The sequence below is a fragment of the Erinaceus europaeus genome, chromosome 12 (assembly GCF_950295315.1).
Source record: "Erinaceus europaeus chromosome 12, mEriEur2.1, whole genome shotgun sequence".
Taxonomy (NCBI): Eukaryota; Metazoa; Chordata; class Mammalia; order Eulipotyphla; family Erinaceidae; genus Erinaceus; species Erinaceus europaeus.
This window is the reverse complement of record NC_080173.1, coordinates 77,228,109-77,252,039: the sequence shown is the minus strand read 5'-3', so window position 1 is coordinate 77,252,039 and position 23,931 is coordinate 77,228,109. Positions and strand designations below refer to the sequence as shown.

Sequence of the window (23,931 nt, the reverse complement as noted above, 5' to 3'; positions counted from 1 at the left end):
GGGCCATTTCTTTTCTTTGCACTGGATAGTGGGAGAAGCAGAAAGTGATAAAGAGGGAGAGCTAGAAGAGAAAGACACTGTAGGACTGTGCTCCATAGATTCCCTGGAAATATTATTACGTTTGCTTAGGGCTCAGACCCAAATCCTTGCACATGTGCTCTTTTGGCTAACTCATGTGCAATGACCTGCTTCCCCCATAAAAATTATTTTGAGGGTGGGGGTAGACAGCATAATGGTTATGCAAAGAGACTCTCATTCCTAAGGCTCCAAAGTCGCAGGTTCAATCCCCTGCAATACCATAAGTCAGAGCTAAGCAGTGCTAAAAAAAAAAAATGTGTGTGTGTGTGTGTGTGTGTGTGTGTGTGTGTGTGTGTTTCTTATATTTTTGTGAGAACTATGGTGGTTATTTTTGAAAACTAGAAGGGGAGGGCGGAATACAGAACTTTGGTGGTAGGTGTGTTATGTAATCTTACAATCTTGTAACAAGCTATATCAAAAATTAATTTTAAAAAAGAAGTATTTCAGTCTCTAAAATGTTGGGAGAACTATGGTGGTTACTGGTGTGTGGGACTATACCGCTTGTAATCTTAGGATCTTGTGAACCACTACACTAAATAACTAATTAAACAATTAAAAAAAATACTAGGGCTGATGGAGGTGGCTTAGTGGTAGAATGTATGACTTTCATGTTAAGCCATGTGTTTACTCCTTGGAACTGCTTTAAAAAGAGTATTATTTGGGGAGCCGGGCAGTGGCGCAATAAGTTAAGCGCATATGGCAGAAAGTGCACAGACTGGAGTAAGGGTCCCGGTTCGTTTTGAGCCCCTGGCTCCCCACCAGCAGGAGGTTCACTTCACAATCAGTGAAGCAGGTCTGTAGGTGTCTATCTTTCTCTTTCCCTCTCTTTCCCTCCTCTCTCCATTTCTCTGTCCTATCCAACAACAACAGCAATAACAACGACAATAAACAAGGGCAACAAAAGGGGAAAAAAAACAACACTTAAATCACAAAAAGAATTATTTTACAAAGTGAGAAAGAGACCAGAGCAACACTCTTGGCATACATTGTGTTTGTGAGCAAACACTGCCTCATGTGCCTAAGTCCTATGCACTACCCACTGAACAACACCCCAGGCACACACCTTTGTTTTACAGAAGATGAAAGAAATTGTGCAAAAACTTTTTGGTCATGTACAACAGAGGGAGTGAAATGTATTTTTATTGCTGTGGAGAATGATCAAAGTCTTGTGCATATGTGATACAATCAATGAGTCTCCTCTATCTAACTTTTTAAATATTCTTTATATTTAGAGAGGGAGAAAACAATGATGCAAATGCACTGCTCTACCATCCCTGGAGATCCCTTTAGTGCTGATTATGGTATTCCCATGTGGTGCTGGGGATCAAATCCAGAATCTAACAAAATGGATAAGGTACCTCCTGGCTGACCTCTTAAATTTTTCAAAAATTATGTTGGTAAAATAGCTCACTTGGGTACAAACTGCTTTGCTATGTGCAAAACCCAGGTCTGAGTCCCCCCTACATTCAAGAAAGTTTTGGCCAAGTTCAATCCCCTGTCGGTCTCTCTCATACATATATCTATACTTTAAAATGTTTATTTAAAAAAAAGCTTGGTGCCATAATTTCTTTCACTCTCTGAATCTAATAATTTTCAAAAACTTCACTTATCTCCAATTAATTTATAAGAACTATGTATATATCCTCTTTCACCTTTTGAGTTGACAAATTTTATTATTATATTTTAAATTTTTATATTTATTTATTAATTCCCTTTTGTTGCCCTTGTTGTTTTATTGTTGTAGTTATTATTAATGTCATTGTTGTTGGATAGGACAGAGAGAAATGGAGAGAGGAGGGGAAGACAGAGAGTAAGACAGAAAGACAGACACCTGTAGACCTGCTTCACTGCTTGTGAAGCGACTCCCCTGCAGGTGGGGAGCCGGGGACTCGAACTGGGATCCTTATGCCCGTCCTTGCGCTTTGCACCACCTGCGCTTAACCCGCTGCGCTTCTGCCCAACTCCCCTATTTTTTATTTTTAACTCTGCTCAACTCTGGCTTATGATGGTGTGGAGCATTGAACCTGGGACCTTGGAACCTCAGGCATGAGAGTCTCTTTATGTAACCATTGTGTTATCTATCTCCCCACCCCAAATTTTATGGATTTAATAGCAAAGAATATACTCCATGTACACACAGATACAGTATACTGTAACTATACTTTACAGATTTTTTAAATTTGGTGTTGCAGAATTAGTCACTCAGTAAAACACACTATCAGATATACAAATGAACAAAATCAGTCTTTATGGTTATGCCAATCAGAAAATATATTTCATTTATTTATTTTTATTACAGAAATTGAAAGGAGAGGAGGAGACAGAGAAAGGGAGAGAGACAGAGAGATACCTGCAGCCCTGTTTCACCACTCATGAAGTTTTCCCCTGCATGTGGGGACAATGGGGTTGAACTTGGGCCTTTGCACACTGTAACATGTGTGCTTAACCAGTAGTGCCACCACCTGGCCCTAGAAAATATAAATTACCGGGGCTGGCCTATAGTGCAGCAGATTAAATGCACATGGTGCAGAGACCGGCATAAGGACCCCAGTTTGAGCCCCTGGCTCCACATCTACAGGGGGCTCACTTAATAAGTGGTGAAGCAGGCCTGCAGGTATTCATCTTTTTCTCCCCCTCTCTGTCTTCCTATCCTCTCAATTTCTCTCTGTCCTATCCAACATTAACGACAGCAATAATAACAACCATAACAGCAACAACAATGATAAATAAGGGCAATAAAAGTGAAAAAATGGCCTCTAGGAACAGTGGATCTGTGATGTAGGCACCAAGAGCCCTAGCCATAACCCTGGAGGCAAAAAACAAAAAAAGAAAATATAAATCACTGTGGTCTTAGAGGTGGCACAGAGGATAAAGCATTAAACTCTCAAGCATAAGGTTCTGAGTTCAGTCCCTGGCAGCACATATACCAGAGTGATGTCAGGTTCTTCATTACCTCCAATCTTTCATATATATATGAAAGAATATATAAATCACTATATACCACAACTTTTATGCTTAGAATTTGTTTTTCCTCCCACTTCAATTTTTTCACTCTCATACTAACAGCAAGAAATAGAGGGGCGACAAATGAATTAACGGATGTAATGGCAGAATTCCAAATCTGCATTTGATGTTTAAAGTATAAATGTCCTTAACAGTCAATCAAGAGGACTTAACAATTATTAACATCTATGCACCCAGTGAGAAGCCATCTAAATACATCCAACGTCTACTGAAAGAGCTACAGCAATATAGTAACAGCAACACAGTCATAGTAGGGGACTTTAACAACCCACTCTCTCAACTTGACAGATCATCCAGGCAGAAAATCAATAAAGACCTAAGGGAGCTAAATGAAGAGATAGATAAACTAGAACTATTGGACATTTGCAGAGTCATTCATCCCAAGAAACTGGAATACACATTTTACTCAAATCCACATAGGTCATTCTCAAGGACAGACCATATGTTAGGCCACAAAGACAGCATCAGCCAATTCAGAGCATTGAAATCATCCCAAGCATCTTCTCAGACCACAGTGGAATTAAGCTAACACTTACCAATCAACACAAGATTAGTAATAGTCCCAAAATGTGGAAGCTCAATAATACACTCCTTAACAACTTCTGGGTCAAAGAGGAAATAAAGGAAGAAATCAAAATGTTTTGAGAGTTCAGCAAAAATGAAGACACAAGCTATCAAAATATTTGGGACACAGCTAAGGCAGTACTGAGAGGGAAGTTCATAGCATACAAGCACACATTAGGGAACAAGAAAAAGCACAAATAAACAGCCTGATTGCACACCTTAAAGACCTAGAAGAAGAGGAAGAAGAAGAAGAAGAAGAGGAGGAGGAGGAGGAGGAGGAGGAGGAGGAGGAGGAACCCTAAAGCAACCAGGACAGAAATCACTAAAGCTAGGGCAGAAATCAATAACATTGAAAATAAGAAAACCATACAAAAGATCAACAAAAGTAAATGTTGGTTCTTTGAAAGAGTGAACAAAATCGACAAACCTTTAGCCAGACTCACAAAACAAAAAAGGGAGAAGACCCAAATAAATTGGATAGTAAATGAAAGAGGAGATATCACAACAGACACTGCAGAAATTCAACATATCAACATGCGAAGCTTCTATGAACAACTATATGCCACCAAACTAGAGAACCTGGAAGAAATGGATGATTTCCTAGATACCTACCAACTTCCAAAAACTAAGTAAAGAGGAAGTAGATAACATGAACAGGCCCATCACAGCTAATGAAATTGAAACAGTTATCAAAAATCTCCCCAAAAATAAAAGTCCTGGACCAGATGGTTTTACAAATGAATTCTACAAAACCTTCAAAGAATAACTAATACTTCTACTTTTAAAAGTCTTCCAGAAGATTGAAGACACTGGAATACTCCCTGCCAGCTTCTATGAAGCCAACATCACTCAGATACCAAAGGCAGACAGGGACACAACCAAAAAAGAAAACTACAGACCAGTATCTCTGATGAACATAGACGCCAAAATACTGAACAAAATTCTAGCCAACCGGATACAGCAGTATATTAAAAAGATTGTTCATCATGACCAAGTGGAGTTTATCTCAGGCATGCAAGGTTGGTTTAATATACATAAATCAATCAATGTGATCCACCACATCAACAAAAGCAAGACCAAAAAACACATGATCATATCAATAGATGCAGAGAAAGCCTTTGAGAAAATACAACATCCCTTTATGATCAAAACACTACAAAAAATGGGAATAGATGGAAAATTCCTCAAGATAGTGGAGTCTATATATAACAAACCTACAGTCAACATCATACTCAATGGTGAAAAACTGGAAGCATTTCCCCTCAGATCAGGTACTAGACATGGCTGCCCACTATCACCATTACTATTCAACACAGTGTTGGAAGTTCTTGCCATAGCAATCAGGCAGGAACAAGGACTTAAAGGGATACAGATTGGAAGAGAAGAAGTCAAAATCTCCCTATTTGCAGATGACATCATAGTATACATAGAAAAACCTAAGGAATCCAGTAAGAAGCTTTTGGATATCATCAGGCAATACAGTAAGGTGTCAGACTACAAAATTAACATTCAAAAGTAGTGGTATTCCTCTATGCAAACACTAAGTTAGAAGAAGTTGAAATCCAGAAATCAATTCCTTTTACTATAGCAACGAAAACAATAAAATAGTTAGGAATAAACCTAACCAAAGAAGTGAAAGACTTGAATAACGAAAATTATGAGTCACTACTCAAGGAAATTGAAAAAGACACAAAGAAGTGGAAATATATTCCATGTTCACGGGCTGGAAGAATTAACATCATCAAAATGAATATACTGTGGTCCGGGAGGTGGTGCAGTGGATAGAGCATTGGATTCTCAACCATGAGGTCCTGAGTTCAATCCAAGGCAGCACGTGTACCAGAGTGATGATGTCTGGTTCTTTCTCTTCTTTCTGCCGGTCTTTCTCATGAATAAGTAAATTTTAAAAAAATGAGTATACTACCCAGAGCCATCTACAAATTTAATGCTATCCCTATCAAGATCCCAACCACATTTTTTAGGAGAATAGAACAAATGCCACAAATGTTTATCTGGAACCAGAAAAGACCTAGAGTTGCCAAAACAATCTTGAGAAAAAAGAACAGAACCAGAGGCATCACACTCCCAGATCTCAAATTGTATTATAGGGCTATTGTCATCACAACTGCTTGGTACTGGAACATGAATGGACATACTGACCAGTGGAATAGAATCGAGAGCCCAGAAGTAAGGCCCCACACCTATGGACAAAGGGGCCCAGACTATTCAATGGGGAAGGCAGAGTCTCTTCAACAAATGGTACTGGAAAAAATGGGTTAAAACATGCAGAAGAATGAAACTGAACTACTATGTTTCACTGAATACAAAAGTAAATTCCAAGTGGATCAAGGACTTGGATGTTAGACCACAAACTATCAGATACTTAGAGGAAAATACTAGCAAAACTCTTTTCCGCATAAATTTTAAAGACCTCTTCAATGAAACAAATCTAATTACATAGAAGACTAAGACAAGCATACATCTATGGGACTACATCAAATTAAAAAGCTTCTGCACAGCTAAAGAAACTACTACCCAAACCAAGAGACCCCTCACAGAATGGGAGAAGATCTTTACATGCCATATATCAGACAGGAGTTTAATAACCAGAATATATAAAGAATTTGCAAATCTCAACAATAAGACAACAAATAACCCCATCCAAAAATGGATGGAGGACATGGACAGAATATTCACCACAGAAGAGATCCAAAAGGCCGAGAAACACATGAAAAAATGCTCCAAGTCTCTGATTGTCAGAGAAATGCAAATAAAGACAACAATGAGATGTCACTTCACTCCTATGAGAATGTCATACATCAGAAAAGGTAACAGCAGCAAATGCTGAAGAGGGTGTGGAGTCAAAGGAACCTTCCTACACTGCTGGTGGGAATGTCAATTGGTCCAACCTCTGTGGAGAACAGTCTGGAGAACTCTCAGAAGGCTATAAATGGACCTATCCTATGATCCTGCAATTCTTCTCCTTGGTATATAGACTAAGGAACCCAACACACCCATCCAAAAAGATCTGTGTACACATATGTTCTTGGCAGCAGAATTTGTAATAGCCAAAACCTGGAAGCAACCCCGGTGTCCAATAACAGATGAGTGGCTGAGCAAGTTGTGGTCTATATATACAATGGAATACTACTCAGCTATAAAAAATGGTGACTTTACCGTTTTCAGCAGATCTTGGATGGACCTTGAAAAATTCTTGTTAAGTGAAATAAGTCAGAAACAGAAGGATGAATATGGGATGATCTCACTATCAGGCACAAGTTGAAAAGCAAGATCAGAAAAGAAAACACAAGTAGAACCTGAACTGGAATTGGCGTATTGCACCCAAGTAAAAGACTCTGGGATGGGTGGGTGGGGAGAATACAGATCCAAGAGGGATGACAAAGGACCTAGTGGGGGTCATATTGTTATATGGAAAACTGGGAAATGTTATGCATGTACAAACTATTGTATTTACTGTTGAATGTAAAACATTAATCCCCCAGTAAAGAAATAAAAAATGTCCCTAACAGCAATACTGTGTCCAGGAAAAAAGAAGGCATCTAAAAACAACAAGCACACAATGCTTATTTCAATTATAAGAGTCAATATCAGATAGAATTATTCTTACCAATATGGTGTTCCCACAAAAGAATTGGCAGGTGATGCCATGGAAGCAGATCCAAAGTCAGCAAGTTTCACCTGGCCTGGTTCTGTCAGAAGGATATTTCCAGCTTTGATATCTCTGGGTTTAAAGAGCACAGAAAATTATTCCTCTTTATTGCACTGTGTTGAAAACAATAAAAGAAAAATAGGGACAGAGCTAACAAAATAATTAAGTCCTATGCGGTTTAAATGGGATGAAAATTTAAAATCCAAAACATATAACAAAAAAGACAGAAATATGTATTAACATATAGCTGTAATTATCTAAAATATAAGACAAAAGAGCATTAACAACTAAAGATAAAAAATCAGGTAAGTGGAGAGCATAGTTCTATCCAAGTTCCTATAGATTCATACAAATAATGGTTTTAAAACAGAATTTGATTAGCTGACTACTCCATCATAACTTTAAGATTTGAGGGCAGGGATAGATAGTATAATGATTATGCAAAGAGACTCTCATGCTTGAGGCTCCAAAGTCCCAGGTTCAATCCCCTGCACCACCATAAGCCAGAACTGAGCAGTGCGATTTAAAAAAAAAAAAAAAAAAAAAATTGAGAGTATCTCATTTAAGGTAAAAGAAATGAACTTCACACAGTCCTTTAAAAAAGTTATGGGGGTGGGGGTTGGGCGGTAGCGCAGTGAGTTAAGCACACGTGGCGCAAGTGGACCAGCGGAAGTATCCGGGTTCCAGCCCTCAGCCCCCCACCTGCAGGGGAGTCGCTTCATAGGCGGTGAAGCAGGTCTGCAGGTGTCTATCTCTCCCCCTCTGTCTTCCCCTCCTCTCTCCATTTTTCTCTGTCCTATCCAAAAACAACATCAATAACAACGATAATAATAACCACAACAATGGTAAAAAAAACACAAAGAAAAAAAAAAAAACAGGGTAACAAAAGGGGAAAAATGGCCTCCAGGAGCAGTGGATTCGTGGCGAGCCCCGTAATAACCCTGGAGGCAAAAAAAAAAAAAATTAGTGGGAGCCGGGTAGTAGCACAGCGGGTTAAGCCCAGGTGGCGCAACGCAAGGACCAGCTTAAGGATCCGGGTTCCAGCCCCTGGCTCCCCACCTACAAGGGAGTTGCTTCATAAACAGTGAAGCAGGTCTGCAAGTGTCGATTTTTCTCTCCCCTTCTCTGCCTTCCCTGCCTCTCTCCATTTCTCTCTGTCCTATCCAACAACAACAACGACACAATAATAACTACAACAATAAAACAACATGGGCAACTAAAGGGAATAAATAAATAAATAAATAAATACAAAAAAAGTTATTAGTATGTGGTCTGGGAAGTGGCACAGTGGATAAAGTTTTGAACTCTCAACCTATGAGGTCCCAAGTTCGATCTCCAGTACCACATGTACCAGAGTGATGTCTGGTTCTTTCTCTTCTCCTATCCCTCTCATTAATAAATAAATAAAATGTTAAAAAAAGTTCCCTGTATCATTTCCAAAGCTTAGCATATTATCCTTAACTATGAAATAAAAACTAAAATACTAATTTAATTCAATGATCTCAAATTCACTTTCAGAGGTACTTTTCTAACTTAGGAAACATAACAATGCAAATTTAGATAATTATGGACACACACACACACGCCTTTTTGTTTATTTAGTTTTATTGCTACCAGGGTGTCCACCTATTGAATCCATATTTCCAACATCCATTTTAAAAAATTTATTTATTTTTTTTTCATTTTCCTCTTATTAGTCAGCACAGAGAAAAAAGGAAAGGGAAGGGCTGGCAGGGAGGAGAGTGAAAGAAAAACCTGCAGAGAGAGCTGCTTCCCACTTGTAAACCTTCCCCTCTCCCTGCAGATGCTGAGCAGGGCTCAAACCTGAGTCCTTGTGCATGATAATCTATATGCTCAACCAGGTGTACTCCCCTTCCTCTGAATATAATGTAATATTGCTGCCACTTTGAATCCACTGCTCCTGGCAGCCATTTTTTCCATTTTACTGGACAGGATAGGGAGAAATTGAGGGGTAGGGGACAACAGAGAGGAGGAGAGAAAGACAGACACCTGCAGACCTGCTTCACCACTTGTGAAGTGATCCCCCTGCAAGTGTGGAGCCAGGGGTTTGAACCTGGATTTCTGTGTGGGTCCTTACACTTTGTATCATGTGCACCACCACCTGAACCCCTGAAGATGTATTTTTTAAATGAGTACCATACCTACACTCACAAATGGAACATTTTAAGAAAAATCCACTATATTTCTAAGTACTTGTTATTTATTTATTTTTGGTCATCACCAGGGCTCACTGCTCTGGGACATTTTTTTCAGACAGAAAGAGAATGAGGGATAGAGGGAAAGACATCACAGAAGAAAGACTCCCTAGTGCAGTGAGTATTAGAGTCTCTGCATAATTATATCTGCCCCCGACCTAGATTTTAGATTCTAGTTCTAATTCAATTATTTAGGAGTGTGTGGAATTCTCTTGCACCTTATTGATCCCCTTCTAAAAAGGAAATTACTAACTCACAATAATTTCATTCTGTAGTTTAATATTTATCTCCTAGTTCATAAATATAATTAAAATGCCAATTTACTACAAAAATAGGCAAAAAGTATTAATGCTATAAATTCATTATAAAAATAAATGGTCTAATATTAAAGCTATCCATTATTAAAAATAATCAAGGACTAATTTTTTTTTTAAGAAATTTTTTTTCTTTAAGAACAACCTTAAGTAGCTTTTATTTATCAATGAAATAAGTGGTATCAGATTACCAAAACAACAAATCATCTAGGTTTAATTTTTAGTGTGATCTGTCTGGTTTTGTTAACTTAAAAGTCAGTTACAAATTATAGTATCAGTTTTGAAACTGTAAAAATAAAGACTACCACACAATCCCTAACTTAGCATTCTGCTAAGTAAATACATCTGTAATTAAATTTCCATCACAAATGTATAAAATACACAAAATGTACAAAGTCTAGCAGCATGTGTAGACAAAGTTTATTCCAAACAAAAAAAGATCAAGTATAACCAGTACGTTTTCTTTTAAGACACTGATAACCTACAAAACACTGAGTTTATAGGGTTCTATAAACTTTCTATTTGGCTATAAGTAACAAAAATTTAGAGATAGTAAGTCCACATGTTGATAAATGTAGTAAGCCAGTCTTCTGGTTAATATATAATAAATTTCAAAATGCTTACCTATGTATCATGGTATGAGAATGTAAGTAGGCTAATCCCTGCAGAGCACCATGTGTAATTGCTGCTATTTCCACTTCTTGTAAAGGTTTTTTGTGAACTTAAAATAAGAATTTGAAAAAAGTAAGTAATTGAAAATTATTATATAGAACACTCTTGCTAAAAAATTTAAAGCACATAAACCTAATATATGGAGCAAATTTTAAATTACTTTTACTTTTATTTTAACTAGAGCACTGCTCAACTCATTGGGGCCCAGACTGAATCTTGAGACTTCCAAGCCTCAGAGATTAAAGTCTTTTTTGCATATTCATTATGCTATTTCCTTGGCACCTTATAGTGCAGTTAAAAAAAACCTAACATTCACCAAGATGAATCTGCTTCCAAAGATAGTAAAACAAGACTACTAAAAATTGCAATGCCTATCAGTTATGAGTAGCTATCATAGTAAAAAGTTCATTTTTCTCTGACAACATAAAAATAATATATGGTCATAAAATAAAAGAGAAATTCTCCATTTATTCCACTTTTTCTCTCTTCCTTTCTCCCTCCCTCCTTTCCTTCCTTCCTTTTTTCCTGTGGTGCTGGAGTCTTGCACAAGAAGTTCCACTGCCCACAAACCAATCTAGTCTTTCTATTTCAGACACAAAGAGAAAGTCTCCACAGTAGTATTCTACCATCTGTGGTGCGTTCCCTGGTGTCAAATAGTCCCATATAATATAGGAGCTTTAATCCAGAGTTTTTCGCAAGGTAAGGCATGTATTCTACAAGGTAAGCTATCTCCTAGCCCAACAAATTTTCATTTATAACAGATAAAACAGATGCAGTAGAATGACAAAAATGCAACAACAACAAAAACACCTATTTTATATTACTATAAAATTTTAATAAGGGTAGTGAACACCATGCTGAGAATCAAGAAAAGGCTAAGGTTTTTAATCTTTCTGGAACATTTTTTGCATTACTTAGTATTAACATTATTTAAGGGCTTTTTAACTGAATTATCTTTCCCCCCAACCACCACCCACCCCAAGCTGGAGCAGTTGGCATGACCAATTTCAATGTTCCAAAACTGGTTTTTAATTCAAAGAGAGACTAAGAAACACAATACTAAAGCTTTCTCCAATACCACGTGCCACAAACGTGATGCTACAACTCAAACCTAGATTTTGTGCATGACAAGGCAATAGCCCTACATGAACAGTTATCTAGCCAGTTTTGAATAAACATTTCATTTTACAATTTCCCATCTCAATAATGAAAAGAAACCTACCTTCCAGTAAATCTGAAGCAGATCCTAAACAATATTCCATTACAAGCTATAATGGGAAGAAAATTACAAAAAGTATTAAGTACTAAAAAGATTCTATTTGATATCAAAGTCTCTCTGATCAAGAAGTTTAAAATAAGACAAATTTTATTTTACCTTAAAAAGCAAACATTTACATTATGTAGTCATCTGATACATGAATGTAAACAGTTATGTCAATGAAGAATTAATATTATATCATCATATAATCTCATATGCAAGATATATGTTTTATGCATAGTGACCATGAGAAGTTATAAAGGAACTATGTATTATTTATTTATTTTTGTATGATTTTTTTTAAGCATTTAAAAATGTATCTTTATTTATTGGATAGAGACAGCCGAAAATCGAGAGGGAAGGGTGTGACAGGGAGAGAGAGACAAGAGACACCTGCAGGACTACCTTGCCATTTTCAGAGCTTTTCCCCTGCAGGTGGGGATTGGGGGCTTGAACCCAGATCTTGGCACACTGTAATATGTGCACTCAACCAGAAATACCAGCACCTGACCCCCAAAATATATATTATTTTAGGATTAAACTATAATAGCAATACTGAAAATTGTCAGAAAGAATAGTTTCCATACGAGCAATAATTTAGGTTACCAGTTTCTTTTGAAGCAAACACAGAGAATCTCTTATGTACCATGAATTTAATATATATAACACCACTAATTAATGAGGTAGGCCATATAATTATTGTTTTACAGATGAAGAAAGCTGAGAACAGATAATATGCAAATGTAGCTGTTTCTTTTAACCACAGCCTTAAGAAGTACTACTACCACCAAAATCAGATGCACCAAACACTACTAATCTAAGTTCAATACACTAAAATTGTACCTAGCTATGGCTATTAAAATAGTTAATAAGTCAAAATTATTTCCTGGTTAAAGAAAATAGGGACTGGGGTGGGTGGGTGGTGGTGCACCTGGTTGAGCACACATGTTACAATGCACAAGGACCCAGGTTCCAGCCCCTGGTCCCCACCTGCAGGGGGAAAGCTTTGCAAGTGGTGAAGCAGGGCTGCAGATGTTTCTTTGTTGCGCTCCCTCATTATTTCCCCCCTTCCCTCTTGATTTCTGGCTGTCTCTATCCAATAAACAAGTAGATAATAAAAAAGTTTCAAAAAAAAAAGAAAGAAAGAAAATAAAAAAGAAAATCAGGACTGTCTCTTTAAAGGCAGTAATTACAGGGGCCTAGGTGGTGACACACCTGGTTACGTGCACACATTACAGTGCACAAGGACCTGGGTTGAGGCCCAGGTTAGCACATGCAAGGGGAAAAACTTCACAAACGGTAAAGCAGGGCTGCAGGTGTCTCTCTCCCTCTCTAGCTTCCCCACCCTCTCAATTTCTCTCTGTTCTATCAATTTAATTTATTTAATTAAATAAATTTTAAAAAATTTATAAGAAAAGGTAGTAATTATATATAGAGCATCATAGGATTACTAACTGGTAACAATGGGCAAAATTAATCTTCACTTCTTTTCATTTTATTTCATTTTTCTAAATACTATTTACTGAATAGAAACAAAAATCAGCAGAGGAGTTGGGGAGAGAAAGACACCTACAGCACTGTTTCATCACTTGTGAAGTTTTCCACCTACAGGTAGGGACCAGTGGCTTGAATCCTGGTACACTGTAATATGTGCGCTCAACCATTTATTTATTTTGTATAGAAACAGAGAAAAACTGAAAGGGACGGGGGAGACAGAGAGATACCTGTAGCACTGTTTCCTTCCTTGTGAAGCTCCCCCCTGCAGGTTGGGACCAGAGGCTTGAACCTGGGTCTCTGCTCACTGTAATGTATTTTTGCTATCAGGTGTGCCACTACCCAGTCCCTAATTTTCACTTAAAACAATGTGTCTCAATTTTCTATCTTCAGCTTATTCAGCTAAGGAATCACAATCAGTTCAAACTGCATCAAGATTCAATTAGATCTTTGTGGTTAAATAAATTGTACTGATATCAAAATGACTTACTTCCACTTTCTAGCAGTATGATTATTCATAGTATTTGAAAAACAATTTGTTGACAACACTGATAAATGTCAGGGAATATTTTACCAAATATTAAAAAGGTTAGCTAATCCCCGTAGATGTACTTGCAAAACTGCTACTACTCTAATTAACTAGGAGCTCTTAAAAATGCTGCATGGGGACCAGGAAGTGGTGTACTAGGTTAAGCACACAATATCAGTACAAGCACTGGGGTTCAAGACCACACTCCCTACCAGCAAGGACTTTCTCCTTGCTGCAGTGAAGTAAGTCTGTGAAGTAAGCAGTGAAGTAGGTCTGCAGGTATCTATCTTTCTTTCTATCATCATCTCCCCTCTCAATTTCTCTCTGTCCTATCAAATAATAATAATAATAATAATAAAAATAGCAAGGGAGAAGGGATAGATAGTGTAATGGTTATACAAAGAGATTCTTATGCCTGTGCCTCCAAAGTCCCAGGTTCAATCCCCGGCACCACCATAAACCAGAGCTGAGTAGTGCTCTGGTAAAAAAAAAAAAAAAAAAGGGGGGGTGGGGAGGGAGGGAAGGAAGAAAAGAAAAAGGAAAGACCAATCACTTGATCACTTGGAGGGAAGGATTCAAGTGCTGGCACTGAGCCCCAGTGGTAACCCTGGTGACCATTTTTAAAAAAAATGCTGTTCTTCCTTTATATGAAGTGATACTTTAGGGGGCAGGTGCTGGCACACTTGGTAAAGCAGAAATGTGCAAGGACTCATGTTCAAGCCCCTGGTCCCCTCCTGCAGGAGGAAGCTTCATGAGTGGTAAAGCACTGCAGTTGTCTCTTTCTCTCTTCAGCTCTGTCTCCCTCTCTCTCTTATAGATTTCTCTAACTACACAATAAATAAAAACATTTTAAAAATAGTATTTTAAAGTTGTTTTTTTGGCATGACTTTACACAACTATTTTGAGCTACTCAAATTAATTCTTTATCACAACCTGGAGTCAAGTGGTAGCACACCTAGTTGACTGTACATACTACAAATGCACAAGCACTGGGTTCAAGGTTCTGGTTCCCACATGCAGTGGGGGAAGCTATACAAGTGGTGAAGCAGTGCTGCAGGTGTCTCTCTCTGTCTTGATCTCCACTCCCATTCTCAATTTCTCTCTGCTTCAAATCAACCAATCAATAAATAAACAAAACAAAACAAAAAAACCCAGAACCAAATAGGGGGTGGGGCGGTGGTAGCTTATCAAGTTAAGTGCACATGGTGGGAAGCTCAAGGACTGGCGCAAAGGATCCTGGTTCAAGCCCCCAACTCCCCATCAGCAGGGGGTTTGCTTCACAAATGGAAGCAGATCTGCAGGTTTCTCTCTTTATCTCCCCCTCTCTGTCTTCCCCTCCTCTCTCAATTTCTCTCTGTCCTATCCAACAACAGCAACAACAATGGGAAAAAAAGATGGCTACCAGGAGCAGTGGATTCCTGGTGCAGGCAGTAAGCCCCAGCAGTAACCCTGGAGGCAAGGAAAAAAAAAAAAAACACAACCAAATGAAACCTAGTAAAATGAGAGCAAGTACCTACCCATGCTGTGTGCTCACGTAAGTAACAGCCTTTGTATTCTATACTGTTGGGATGTTTTATTCTTTGTAGAAACTTGACTTCTTTAATAATATCCTGCCATTTCTGTGGGGAGAAAATAGAAGCAAACCGTTATGAATAGTTGCTTTTCCTTAGAATATTCTAAAAGAAAACAGGTAATCTCTAAAGAAGGTATAACAAGAACATACAACTTTATTTGTGATATTTAAAGGTCAAAATTAAAAAATAAAGTATTTATATAATCTACAAATCAATTATATAATCGATTATATTATTTTAAAGGTAGGACAAATTTTAGTTTTAAAAAATTTATCATCAGTGAGAGGGTGGTAGTTTACCATGTACAAGGACCCAGCTTCAAACCTTCAGAATCCATTTGCAGGGAGGGGCTTGAAGCTATGTATGGGCACATGGTAATACACTCTACTGGGTAGACCACCACCTGTATTTATAGCTTTTCTGATGTATAAAGTACATGACATAAACTTTGTCTGTTGTGTTTTTGGATTATATCTATCAAATGTTAAGGTTGTTTTGTTTAGTTACTCAAATGAGTAACTAAAATAAATGTTTAAATGCATACCATTTAAACTATAGCTAAACTATTATTAGTTACACAGGAAAGTCTATGAGAAAAAAAAATTTCTAAATATTTTACCAAAAGATTCAAACTTATCAAGAAATACAGATTAAATTTTTGGTCATGACAGCCTCAAACACTAAGGACATATGCTAAACATAGATAATATTAAGAAGCAATCAGGGAACTCTAAGCATATATTCCTTTGAATTTCTGTCAGAAGTTTATATAAGATATGAAAAATAGAGATGCTAAATTAAAGGGGTTAGGATATAATCCAGTAGAACATTAGCACTAACTTATTCCATGGCAGCACCACATAAAAATACATAGAAAAGATTTAACAGTGATCATTTCAATGGTGTTACCATATCCATAGTCTAACCATCATAAAATGGATTTACCATAAAGATGTACCAGTGATGCACCTGGTGGAGCACACATGTCCCCATGCTCAAGTCCCCAGATTCAAATCCCCACCTGCAGAAGAGAAGCTTCACTCACAGTGAAGCAGTGCTACAGATGTCTGTCTGTCTATCTCTCCCTGTCCCTCTATTGCCCCTTCTCTCAATTTCTCTGTCTCTAGGAAGAAGAGAAGGAAGGAGGGAGGAAGAAAAGAGGAAAAAAGGGGGAAATGGCTAAGCAATGCATCTATCATGCAGACACTGAGTCCCAACAATAACTCAGGCATCAAAAAATAAATAAATAAATAAAATGAAATAAAACAGAAAGAAGTAGGGCCAGGAAAATGATTCAGTAGTAATGTGTATGTATGTGTAAGACCCTGGTTTCAATCTCCAGCACCACAAAAACAATTCATAAAAAAATGTATAGTCAAATGCATGCTATTTAAGTTTACACTTTTAGAAAGTAAGTGGTAAAATAACAAAGATATTAAACATTAAAAATGATATATTAAACCACAATTCAAATAAATAAATAAATAAAAGCAGAAGTACAAGTTGAAAGCCTCAGGGGGGATGCCAGTAGTTATGCTCATGGCTTTTGGTACAAGTTAAAGGGTACATTTGACTTGTGAAAGAAAATTCAATGAAATAAACAATACTGTGCATTTGTATGTATGCTTAAACATACATAGAATTCATGTTAGATCAATGTTTAAATATGGATAAGAATGCATGTATTCCACCTACCTCAGTAGACTGTTTTCCACTATAAGACATTTTCTTGATAGCCACCACTTCATTGGTACGCACATCTCGTGCCTAAAGAAACAGAAAGAACCACTGAAAAAAATCAACAGATTATAACACACTAAGAAGTGGACAATTTTCTAGCTAAAAAATAATAAAACAAAATAATAAAAATGGTCTAAAGGAAATGTGAGTTAAGAAAAACAATGGTAGTTTATTAGAACAAATGCCAAAGAATCATCTTTAAAATAATCTTGGGGAAGAGGGAGGGCAGGTGGTGGCACACTCAACAGAGCACCCACATTACCATGTGGAAGGACCAGGATTCAAGCCCATGGTCCCTACCTGCAGGGAGGAAGCTTCACAAGAAGTGAAACAGTGCTGTAGGTCTCTTTCTTTCTCTCTCCTCATCTCTCAATTTCTCTATCTCCTATCAAATAAAAGAATAAAAAATAATAAAATAATAAACTTTAGAGGCTGGGTGGTAGCACATCCTGCAGAGTGCACAAATCACCATGTGTGAAGACTCAATTTCAAGTTACCCCTCTCTCAGTCCCACAACTGAGAAGCTTCAAACACTGAAGCAGTGCTTCAGGTTTCTCCCCTTTTCTCCCTCTCCCTCTATGAGAGAGGGAAAGAGGGAGAGCATGTGTGTACGTGTAATGGTGTACTTGTGCATGCACCAAGCCCCAACAATAAAACTGGTGGCAATAATAATAATGATAATGATAATCTTCAGTAAAATAGTTTTACAGGGTTGGTGTATTGCACCAAAGTAAAGGACTCTGGGGTGGGTGGGGGTGAAGGGTCAGGTCCTGGAACATGATGCCAAGACTTAGAGGGAGTAGAACTGTTATGTGAAAAATTGAGAAATATTATGTACAAACTAGTATATTTTATTTACTGTATGTCTTTGTTGACTGTAAATCATAAATCCCCCAATATGGTAAATGACAACAAAAAATACTATTTCTTTTGGACAAAGTATACTATAATCACAGTTATGTGTAAGCTCCTGACAGTAGGAAAGCATTCCATAATTTGTCACATTTTTAAAAAGTCAAGGGGAAAGATAAACTGCTATATCCCTAAGAAATACAATAGGCATAATTTAAAGTATATTCAATTACAACAAAGCCAAACTCTTAGAAAATCCAAATTAGAAAGATAATTGCTAGGGGGCCAGGTGGTGGCATACCAGGTAAAATGTACATAGTATGTTCAAGGACCCATGTAAGGAAGGATCCAGGTTTGAGTCCTCACTCCCTACCTGCTGCAGGGGAGTTGCTTTGCAAGCAGTGAAGCAGGTCTGCAGGTGTCTATCTTTCTCTCCCCCTCTCTGTCTTCTTCTCCCATCTCAATTTCTATCTGTCCTATTGAATTAAAAAAAAAAAAAGGCAGCCAAGAGCAGTGTATTTATAGTCTCGTCAATAACCCTGGAGGCAAAAGATAATAAACAAACAATATAAAAGTCTTAAAAAAAAAAGTAATTCCTCAACATGATAAATCATGTCTACCATAAACAACTGCTAATCAGGAATAAATTAAAATCCTACCACAACTAGTAAAATATGTAACAGGAATACCAGTTAACTCTGCAGAGGAACCAAACTCATTTGTTAAAATTATAGTAAATACATTAAGCAGACCCTCACTTAGAAAAAAAAAAAAAGCTCCGGGGGAGTGGAGGGGGGTAGTAGTGCACTAGATAAAGTGCACAGAGTACAAAGCACAATAACATGCATAAGGATCCCAATTTGAGCCCCCACAAAGATTCAGGTTTGAGGCCCCGCTCTCCACTTGCAGGGGGGGATCGTTTCACAGGTAATAAAGCAGGTCTGCTGGAGTCTATTTTTCTCTCCCTTCCTCTCTCAATTTATTTTTGTCTTATCCAATAAAGCAGAAAAAATGGCCTCCAGAAGCAATGGATTCATAATGCTGGCACCAAGCCCCAGCAATAACCAAAGTAAAGCAAAAAATAAATTATATATATAAATATAATAATATTATTTGAAGGAAGGAAGGAAGGAAGGGGGAGAGAGAGAGAGAGAGAGAAAGAAAGAAAGAAAGAAAGAAAGAAAGAAAGAAAGAAAGAAAGAAAGAGAAAGAAAGAAAGAAAAGAAAGAAAGAGACTAGCTACCAGGTCTGGACAGGGATGAACTTTGGGTCAAGTCCCTATTCTCTACCTGTGGGAGAAGGGGGGATTCATAAATGTTGGAGCAGTGCTACAGGTGTTTCTCTCCATACCCTTTTGACACTCAACTTATATATATATATAATAAAAAACACACCATACTCCTGATATGATAGGAGAAGATGACCAGAGGGCTCTGAGTTCCAACTCCATTCGGAAGTAGGAGAGACATAGAAATGAAGAGAAGGCAGGACCATAGGGGGGAAAAAAATGGCAGGGGGAATTATAGACTGTTATAGAAATATAGTCAGTACAAATCAGCAACCTTGTGAGAACTGCTATAGCTTCCAATGGAGAAGAGAGGGATACAGAAACTCTGGTGGTGGGAACAGTACAGAATTATACCCCTATTAACTTATAATTTTGTAAATCAATACTAAGTCAGTAATAAGAAAAAAATGGCTCTACACTTGCAGGGGGAAAGCTTCACAAGTGGTGAAGCAGGGAAAGATGGAGTCAAGTTTAAGTTGTGCACTCACTTGAGCCCCAGTGATAACACTGGTGGCAAAGTAAATGAATAAACAACTACAAAATATTTTAAGTAACATCAGTGAAATGACCAGTACCATCTCAAATCATCTGTAAAATAACTGATTTTCAGTTGAGACTAATGAGTTCCTAAAGGTAAATGTTTTATAAGATAATGGTTGTAAAAGTAATCTAAAACGATACAGTATCTTATTCACCAAATCTTAAAGACATAAAATGTGTATAATCATTAAACTTAAAACAAATTAATCTTTATTTATTGGATAGAGACAAATAGAAACTGAGAGGCGAGGGGGAGACAGAAAGACACCTACAGACCTGCTTTACCAATTGCAAAGCTTTCCCTTTGCAGGTGGGGACCAGGGGCTCTAACCTGGGTCCTTGCAAATTGTAACATATGCATTCAGCCAGGTGAGCTACCTACCACCCGGCCCCCCCATATGATAATTTTTCAATAGTCTTTTTTTTTTCTTTTTTAAGAAAACCAAAAGACATTAAGTGTATCCTAGAAAAACTAATGGCATTCTAATTGTAACAGTGGATTGGTTAATGGAAATTTGCATAGTGGGGCAGGGAATGGCGGTGCACCTGGTTAGCACACGTTACAATGCACAAGGACTCAGGTTCTAGGCCTGGCCCCCACCTGCAGGGAGAAAGCTTTGCGAGTAGTGAAGCAGTGCTGCAGCTGTCTCTCTTTTTGTCTCCCTCCTCTCAATTTCTGGCTGTCTCTAGCCAATAAATAAATAAAGATGGGGGTTGGGTGGTGGCATACTGGGTTAAGTACACATAGTATGAAGCACAAGGATCACAATTAGAGCCCCTGGTTCCCCAACTGCATGGGGAGGGGGGTGTCACTTCACAAGTGGTGAAGTTGGTCTGCAGGTGTTTATTTTTCTCTCTCTCCCCCACCTCAATTTCTCTGGTGCAGTAGATTTGTAGTGCTGACACCAAGCACCAGCAATAACCTGAGGCAAAATAAACAAAAAATATAATTTTAAAAAAAAGAAAGAAATTTGCACTGATTATTATAATGGGTCGATCAGATGTGTTCATATAGTCTTGCTTGGATATGAATTCAATTTCTAAACTGTTTTCTATCTGTGAGTCCCATGCTTTAATCAACAGATATAGACAGCTAAAGTCTTTTCTATCCATCTTAATGTATGAAATCCAATGACTTACTATATTCACAGGTGTGTGCAATCATCATTATAATTTTAGAACCTTTGTTAATCCTAAGAAAAAACTTTAGACTGGTCAGTTAAAAATAATTAAAATGGGGTTGGGCCGTAGCACAGCGGGTTAAGCACAAATGGTGTGAAACTCGAGGACAGGCGTAAGGATCCCGATTCGAGCCTCCAGCTCCCCACCTGCATGGGAGTTGCTTCACAAGAGGTGAAGCAGATATGCAAGTGTCTTATCTTTCTCCCCATCTTTTTCTTCCCCTCCTTTCTCCATTTGTCTGTTCTATCCAGCAACAACATCAATAACAATAACCATAACAATGATAAAAAACAAGGGCAACAAAAAAGGAAAATAAATAAATAAATAAATAAAATATTTTTAAAAATAGTTAAAATGTGGGAATAGTATGCCTCAGGTTCCTGGCTGGAATACTAGAGTGCTGCTCTGACTTCTTTCTTGCTCGCTCTCTCCTCACCTCTCTTTATTTAATATTTTTATTTATTTATTTATTATTGGATAGAGACAGAGAAGTTGAGAGGAGAGTGGGAGATAGAGGAGGAGAGAAAGAAAGACACCTGCAACCCTGCTTCACGACTCATGAAGCTTTCCTCCACTTCTAACTTCCTAATTTGAAAAAAGTAGAAGTAAATTGCGAAGCACAAGGACCTCTGTAAGGATCCTGGTTTGAGCCCCCAGCTCCCCCCCTGCAGGGGGTCACTTCACAGGCGGTGAAGCAAGTCTGCAGGTGTCTATCTTTCTCTCCCCATCTTCCCCTCCTCTCTCCATTTCTCTCTGTCCTATCTAACAACGATGACATCAGTAACAACAATAAAAAACAACGGCAACAAAAGGGAAAATAAGTAAATATATAAAATAAAATTTTTTTAAAAAAGTAAATAAAAATGGCAAATTAAAAAAAATTTAATATTTCTTTTCCCTTTTGTTGTCCTTGTATCATTGTTGTGGTTATTATTGTTGTTGTAACTGATGTCATTGTTGTTGGATAGGACAGAGAGAAATGGAAAGAGATGGGGAAGACAGAGAGGGGGAGAGAAGGACAGACACCTGCAGACCTGCTTCACAGCTTGTGAGGCAACCCCCCTGCATGTGGGGAGTCGAGGGCTTGACCCAGGATCCTTATGCTGGTCCTTGTGCTTTGCACCATGTGCATTTAACCCTCTGCGCTACCACCCAACCCCCTAAAATGGTGAATTTTATGCTGAGTGTTTTACCACAATACTTATTTCTCCATTTTTAAAAAAATAACAGGTAAAGAAACTTCATTCTGTTTTGTTTTGGAAAGGTGATTCATTTTTTTAGATCACTTTTTAGGGGAAATGCTGATTTACAAGATTGCTTTTGTCATGTGTAGCTTCTTATCTCTCCAGGGTAGGTTTCACCTTCCTCTACAAGACTCTTATCTCTCAGATTTGCTATCATAGGCCAATAAGTTAAGGTTTATTATAGCTCATCAAGGGACTCAGAAAAGGGAGGCTAAGGAACTAGTGCCTGGATGTAAAGGAGAATGACTCTGCTGAAGGTTGAAGGGTAGGGACATCTATCTTGGGGAAATGTATCTGTGACGACAGTTCCATTTATAACTTTTGATCCATTTTAAATAAAAATTTGCCAGAAAGAGAAGAGACATCACAACACAGCTACACCTTTGTGAAGCTTCCCTTTTGCACGGTGCTCCCATGTGGTGGCCAGGGACTCAAACCTGGGTTCTTGTGTATGGTAATCTGTATTCTACTGGGTGAGCTACTTCCCAGTATGCTCAATCATACTTTTAATTATTGAAAGTTTGATTTTAAAGAAGATATGCCAAATTTAACAAATACCTTGGGTTAAAACCTGAAAGTGGAGGGGAAAAAAAGAAGCCTAAAAAAAGTAGTATAACTGGGTAAAGCACCTGACCTGTGAGTATAAGGTCTCAATCAAGTCTGATTATACACAAAATTTTTATTTGCTTTTTACAGACCAGAAGGTGGCATAGTGGGTAAAGCACTAGACTTCCAAGTATGATGTACTGAGTCCCGTCCCCAGCACCGCATGTGCCAGTGGTGCTCTGGTGTTCTCTCTCTTTCTCTCTCTCTCTCATAAATGAAAAATCCTTTTTTAAAATTCTTTTAAAAAGAGTTTATTTACTTATTCATGAGAAAAATTAAAAAAAAATTTTTAATGAAAATCTCCCCACTAGCTCTAGGGGAACCACAGAGATGGCTCAGTGGTAGAATGGATATTTTGTATGCACAAAGCTCCAGATTTAATTCCTGGCACCACATATAATTCCTAGTCTTGGGCCCGGCCCCCTCATACAATAAACAAATCTTTTAAGAAACTATATTTAAATGGTAAAAAAAATCGGGCAGTGAGTGACAAGGCAAAAGAAAACCAAATTATTTAACATCCTACAAACACAAAATGTATTAAAGATTTGATGAGGCCTGAAATCATAGAAAAACAAACAAACAAAAAAACAGGGAGTTGGGCGGTAGCGCAGCGGGTTAAGCACAGGTGGCGCCAAGCGCAAGGACCAGCGTTAAGGATCCCAGTTTAAGCCCCCGGCTCCCCACCTGCAGAGGAATTGCTTCACAAGCAGTGAAGCAGGTCTGCAGGTGTGTCTATCTTTCTTTCCCCCCTCTCTGTCTTCCCCTCCTCTCTCCATTTCTTTGTCCTACCCAACAACAACATCAATAACAACAACAATAATACAACAAGAGCAACAAAAAAAGGATAAATATTAAAAAAAAAGAAAGAAAAAAAACATAAGAAAATATAAGGTTCTCTTTGACAGCTGCCTTAGAGATATCTATGAGGACATGGGGGTTCCAATTCAAACAGCAAGCAAAACAAAAGCAAAAAAGTAAACAAAATAGGATTATATCAAACTACAGCACAATTAGTGGGAGGAGAAAACAAACATTCCATGGCTGGAAAGACGGCCTAGAGATACAGAAGAGGCCGTACCATGT

The 23,931-nt window shown here is 37.9% G+C and overlaps 1 protein-coding gene across 1 annotated transcript in view; it reads right to left on the bottom strand.

Annotated features, from left to right (window-relative positions):
- The window catches only part of TAOK1 (TAO kinase 1), a 108,200-nt gene that overhangs the window by 47,911 nt on the left and 36,358 nt on the right, over nucleotides 1-23,931 (bottom strand). Inside the window, 5 exon segments of the mRNA XM_060204063.1 lie at nucleotides 7,295-7,408; nucleotides 10,491-10,587; nucleotides 11,761-11,806; nucleotides 15,337-15,438; nucleotides 17,089-17,160. Of these exon segments, the coding sequence (XP_060060046.1) occupies nucleotides 7,295-7,408; nucleotides 10,491-10,587; nucleotides 11,761-11,806; nucleotides 15,337-15,438; nucleotides 17,089-17,160 (431 nt within the window).